The sequence below is a fragment of the Phragmites australis genome, chromosome 4 (assembly GCF_958298935.1).
Source record: "Phragmites australis chromosome 4, lpPhrAust1.1, whole genome shotgun sequence".
Lineage (NCBI taxonomy): Eukaryota > Viridiplantae > Streptophyta > Magnoliopsida > Poales > Poaceae > Phragmites > Phragmites australis.
In genome coordinates, this window is record NC_084924.1 from 37,797,893 (window position 1) to 37,803,892 (window position 6,000).

General features: G+C 42.3%; 1 protein-coding gene across 3 annotated transcripts; it reads right to left on the reverse strand.

Annotated features, from left to right (window-relative positions):
* Positions 1-1,862: 1,862 nt before the first annotated feature.
* LOC133916366 (protein MODIFIER OF SNC1 11-like) lies at positions 1,863-5,539 on the reverse strand. Of its 3 annotated transcripts, none has more exons than XM_062360007.1 (6): positions 5,153-5,539; positions 2,781-2,840; positions 2,543-2,668; positions 2,387-2,444; positions 2,213-2,261; positions 1,863-2,111 (listed from the first exon to the last, which is right to left on the reverse strand). In XM_062360007.1, the coding sequence occupies exons 1-5, from the start codon at positions 5,383-5,385 to the stop codon at positions 2,232-2,234; spliced, it is 507 nt and encodes a 168-aa protein (XP_062215991.1). In that variant the 5' UTR covers positions 5,386-5,539; the 3' UTR covers positions 1,863-2,111; positions 2,213-2,231. The 3 variants fall into 3 exon arrangements, with proteins under 3 accessions (XP_062215991.1, XP_062215990.1, XP_062215989.1); XM_062360006.1 differs by having other exon boundaries at positions 2,201-2,261; XM_062360005.1 differs by having other exon boundaries at positions 2,208-2,261; positions 5,153-5,538.
* Between the last annotated feature and the right edge of the window lie 461 nt (positions 5,540-6,000).

Consider the following 6,000-nt stretch of genomic DNA (forward strand, 5'->3'; position numbering starts at 1 on the left):
GATGTTCCTCCATGCCAATCCTCTGTCGTTCCTCCCGTGCAATTCACTGGTGAGAATTAGTTCTCGCATGCCATATAGGATCAGGACCACGGTGCCCCATCCTCACCAATAGGGATGAAAACGGACGGGATAAATTTCGTTCTGTTCTGATCCGTTTTCTATATTTTCTCATCCGTTTTCGATTCCGTTTTTGAGAGAAAATGTGAAAATTGAAAACGGTTATGGTGTTTTCCCGACCGTTTTCGGATTTCTCGTTTTTAATCTAGAATTTCCCGTTTTTCTAATTGAGATCAAACTTCACAAATCACAATGTAGCCTACATGCCAAGCTCGGCCGGTCAATCCAAACATAACCCCTGTCCCAAAGTTCAACCAGATCTCAATGGTCTAGTCTCAGTCGGCTGCTGACCTACCGATGTTATTCAAGCTCTTGCGGCACCTACAATCCTAGTCTTTGTGTGATTGTATGTTATGTCGAATACTCGAGTTACGACATGGTCGTTGTTTTTCAGTTGATACTTATGTCATTACGTGGTTCATCTGTGTATGATATAAATTACTTTTGTTGGTATGAATTAATTATGTGTCGCGTCGATGTTTGAAACCATTGTTCTACGGATAGGTGTTCTTATTTTAAATTATCGGTTCCTGACTGATACCCGCATATTTATGTTTGGATTGGTTCGTTTTTGATATCCCGACATTTCTGAGTTCGTACCCGTTTCCGGCTTTCCCGTTTTTGATTCCGTTTTAGAGAGAAAATGTGAAAATGAAAACGGTTAGAGGGTTTTCCCGACCGTTCCCGTTCGTTTTCATCCCTACTCACCAAGGCATATAATACAGGGTGGCTACGATGGACCACAAGATAGTGGGAGCTATTCCAACAGCTATGGTATAGAGAGTAGTTCTGGATCGTATCCATACCATTATCCTATCCCCGATGCTCAGTCAGAGCCTCATATTCAGTGGGTTTATGAGTGGTAAGACCCTGAGTTTTATGCTATTTTACAAGGACAATGGTCAACCACTTCTGCATGGACAGAGCAAACATGGGCTGAGTTTAAGGCGGAGTTGCTATTGACACGACAGATAATGCTAATGTCCACCGATGAGTACAATATGGCCGAATTTAATCGCCTCCCAAGCTGTGGTTCTAAAGGTGATGCAAATTTACCTTTTGCAACTACTTTATTTCCATCCATGTTATTATACTAATTTTTTTCATCTCGTAGGTTGCACGTGGCATGGATACCATGGTAAGTACTGATGGATGAGATGTAATTGCGTTTTTAGCTTTACTACGGATAATTTGATATATATTTATTAATTTCAGGCACTGCATAGGTAATATACGCATATATTCGAAGCAACAATTATATATCCGTGCTCGCATTGCTCTGTTTGTTGCCTTAAAAACTTCCAAAATATAGCAAATGTCATGCTAATTTTTTTTTCTAATGTTACAAAACATACCATGATATTATACTATTTTTTCCATGATTTATTGGTGATTTTTTTTTTGTTTTTTATGATTTTACTACACAATTATTGATTACGCATCCATACCGCTCGGTAACCGACCCAATTTGACTGATTACTGAGCAGATAAAATCGTAATTTATACTTAAATTTTAAATTTATTCAAATATATTTTATCCGAATTTTTTAAAAACTCGACTGGTTACCATGGTAATTGCGAATTTTCAGTTGCCGCCGAGCGACCTCCGATCGGTAACTAAAACCCTGATCGGTAACTAAAACCCTGTTCTGCATCGCACTTGCATGACGTAATCAGATACTCAGATGCCATGCTCCCTTATATGGCTTTGCATATATTCGTTGCAGCACGAAGCAAATGAAACATACAAAAATAACGAGTGCTGCGTTGTCTTCTAACAGTTAACTAGTCCAACTGGGAGTACATAGATAAGTAATCATCGTCGCCAAACGGGGAGAAACAAGAGGTACATAACCATCCACAAACCTAGCTACGCTGCCCAGCAAGTCCACAAAAACAGCCCTCAAGATGACTAGGAAACACATGACGCCGTTCACGTAGTTAGAGTACAAACTATTGCTTCATCCAAAATCTCCAGGGATAATATCTGAGACCTGCAAGAAATGAAGTCGATTCATTCCATGTTAGGTAAACTACAGCAGCAAGCCTTGACAGGGAAACATTATTATGGGACGATAACAACATCTAACCTCACCCAAGGCAGAGTGCTTCAATCACGCTGTGCCTGTCACAGTGGCTGCGTCCTGTGTTAAGCATATACAAACAGATGATGAAAAGAGCTTATTAGAATCAACTGGAGGTGAAAGTTCTGCGCAAAATCATGTGGAACAGGAGGCAAAAGTTCTTCACAAAACCATGTAAAACATACCGGCTTGGAGTCATCCTTGCTGTTTCCCCGAGGTGATCCACTAGATGTTTCTGCAAACCTAGAAAAGTTGTGAAGAGGTGTAAGCTAAGCTGATTACTAGGTTAAAGTTCCACAGAGAAGAATCAATAATGGCATGACGCTGCCGGATTCACTAACCTGAGGGCCCGTGCCTTTCGTTTTTCTTCTTCTGCCTTGTCAACATTTGTACCCTGACCAAATCGTTCTAAACGAGCTTTTTTCTTAGCCTCTTCAAAAGAAGGAGAGGATGAGGCAAGGCCAAACCTGGCAATTCCATTCGTTCAACTATGCATCAGTTCACTACTTGGGAGCATACGAAAAACCTAGAACACTATAGCAGATTTTTTTCTGAGTATAAACAGAGGTATTAACACACCTCTCAGCCCTGGACTTCTTCTTCTCTTCCTCCTTTACATTTGAAGATCGAGTCCCAAACCTTGTACACAAGACAAGTGAAAGACACTTAATATTTGTAATATATCATTTGGAAAGTCGAACAGCCAAATAGGAATGATGCGAAGTTTTGAGTATGATGAATCAAACCGAAAGGTCAGAGGATCTACTATAAAAATAGAGACACTTCTTTCAGCTGCATTTGCAATCAAATTGAAGTGAAGAACAAACAGTATCAGAGAAATATGATTTTCCTCAACTGGATTGAAGAGTCAGGTTTGCTCAGTTTTAAGCACCGTTGTCAAATCACTCAATCTCCTTTAGTGAAACTTACATCAAAGACTACACAAATGAATAGATTATATATTTAAAATTGACCGCTTCAATTAGTTTCAGTATAAGCCCCCAAAAGGTAAATTTCAAAAACCTTCTCAGACAAAATGTATCACCGCAGTCATCTCATGGATAGAGAAATAAGTTGACTGCCTTAATTAATGAAATGAAAGTTAATAGCTCGTAGGATTTATAATACAACACAAAAAAAAAACTATTTTCATCATATAAAATAAATTTTACAAATTTAGCATTATAATAAAGTTACACATGCCATATGCATAATATTTCAGAACAGAGGATCAAGAAGCATACAATAATAGCACAACATCATTTTATTACCCGGATCTTACCACCTAAGGCGAAACTAATCTAGCACATCTCAAACTTGTAGCTCACTGAGGTTAGAACATCAGACTCAAAGTAAAACTTCCAACACTTTTAGACTGCGAAATAAAATAGAGATGGCTCAGATCTAAAACACTGGTGGTTTCACAACATAGTCAATAATTCAATATACCCAGGAAGCTCCCTATGAGAAATTGTGATTTTTTCTCGCAAAATTACCAAGATACAACTGGCTGTTCTTTTCTCTCGCTGTGATATTTAAAGTTTATCAAATATCTCCAGTACTAGAAAAAAACAAACTAAAATATTGTGATTTTTTATTTACTAGGTTTGCATCTAATTGCCTACAATTATGTTTGGGTATTTAAAGGCTGGGCATGAATAAAAATAATTATGTAGCTAAAGCTTTTGAACTCCTATAGCCTATCATAAACAATGAACCTGGAAATGGAAGGTGGAAATCAAGGATAATGTTCAACACCGCACTACACAAGCAGTATCAAGGTGAACATGAACTACCAAACTATAAAGGCTCAAATGGTTTCATCAATCAAGTAATTGAGTTAGCAAGCGCATGAAACATATCAACTATAATTCATGCTAGGGCGTAGATATTTAGGTCCTGCAATGCACAAAGATTCATAATTTCATATCAATCAAATCACTCCCGCGGGAAGTATGAGCACCCGTGGGAAGTATGAGCGCCCGAGGACCCGAGGAAAACTAACCCCACCGCTGCCGCCTTACCTCCTCCGCTCCAGGACCGTCTGCCGCCATCACCTCCCCCTCCCCTCTGCCGCCTCCTTACCTCCTCTGCTCCAGGACCATCCATGCTGCCTCCCTGCCTCCTCACCGGCCGCCACAGAGAAAGGGAGAGGGAGAGAGGGGGGGGGGGGGACCAGCTGCATATCTGGTGATCCGGAGGCTTTCTGTTCTTGGTAGGATTAGGGTTCAGAAGGGGAGGGAGGGGTGCATAGATGGGCTTTGGGCTTGAGAGGGGCAGTGGGCTGAGTTGAGTTGTGGCCCAGTTCTCTTCATTTTCCGTGTATTCTTTGAAATATTGATCAAGGTATGCCTTTCAACATTCTTGTTTCAAAGTGTCCTCGTACATTCACATGAGTATGGCGACATCTTGCCTCACCTCATACTCGCCTAAAAGGTGTGAAGGTAGTCAGGCGCCTTGACTCACCTTGCTGCCGTGACAACCATGTACAGGATAATACACAGTAAAACAAAAAGGGGAATAGTCTTCGTCCTAAAACTTGCGAATTACTGCAACATCATCCACTTGTTTTGCACTATTGTGAATAGGCGCAAGTGTAACCTTTGAAGCACACAGGTATTAGAACTGAAAGCTATGACGCTTAGACCTTACATTATACATTACTGACTGTAAGTTAATACCCTACCATCCCAAAGAGAATAATTCTGCTCTACAATATACACCCAACGACCAAAAATAAGTGCTGGATCTCATCTATGTGGATTATTCTATGTCTAAGTCTAAAAGTAATAGGCTAATTGCTCGGCATTACCCAAATACTGTGGTTAAATTAACATTTTCAACACTAACTTAACACCAGTAGACATACTACACACAGATACCACTGAATATTAAGGATTTATCAAGGAAAACCTATAAACCCTAGGAAAGGGGATCCATAGAACAATCACCTCTCGGCACGGCTGCTGCGCTTCTCCTCCTCGGACATCACCACCTGCGTCCCAAACCGCTCCGCGCGGCGCATCTTCTTCTCTAGATCCGTGGCCCCTGCCGTCGCGGTCGCGGCAGCTGCAGGGTTTTGCGCGGGCGTGGAGGAAGCGGCGCTCGGAGGCACCTCCCCGGTGGCTGCGGCCGCCGGCGACGGCGCGGCGGCGTCTGCGGGCGTGGAGCTCTGAGACGCCATCGGACGGAGAGGGGAGAGCGCTCGTCAGGGAGGTCGCGGTCGCGGGGTGCGGCGAGAGATATTTCCCTTCTCTTTTTCGTCGGGGAGGTCGCGGTCGCGGTCGCGAGGTGCTGCTTTTCTCTTTTTCTGCACAGTCGCTCGCCGCTACTCTCGTTTATCTCTCACGGTTTTAACAGTGTACGTGACCCTGATACGGTGGTAAGATCTACATATTAATATGTGATATGATATATTTTATATGTAGACATTCTAATCAGATGATACGTTTGTAATCTCGTATCTGCTTTTGCTCCCTCCGTAGCCACTGCCCCCTTTTTTCTCGAGCTCTGGCAACAACTGCTACCACTCTTTAAAGCTTTATTGTTCGATCCGAGCATATTATCGTGATCGCTGCACTCTCCTGGCTCTGTTTTGCTGAGCCCAAAACGCTCTATCTGAGCCACCTTTGTCGCCTTTTTCAATTTCTCGCCGACAGTAAGATCTCGCTCCAATCCCCTCCGTCTACACCATCTAGGGCATCACTGCTAGCTAGCCGAGCCCCCAATTCGAGCCCTCATACGTCGAGATGCCCTGGTCTCGTGCCGCCTCTGTTTCAACCACAGAGCTCTATCACCA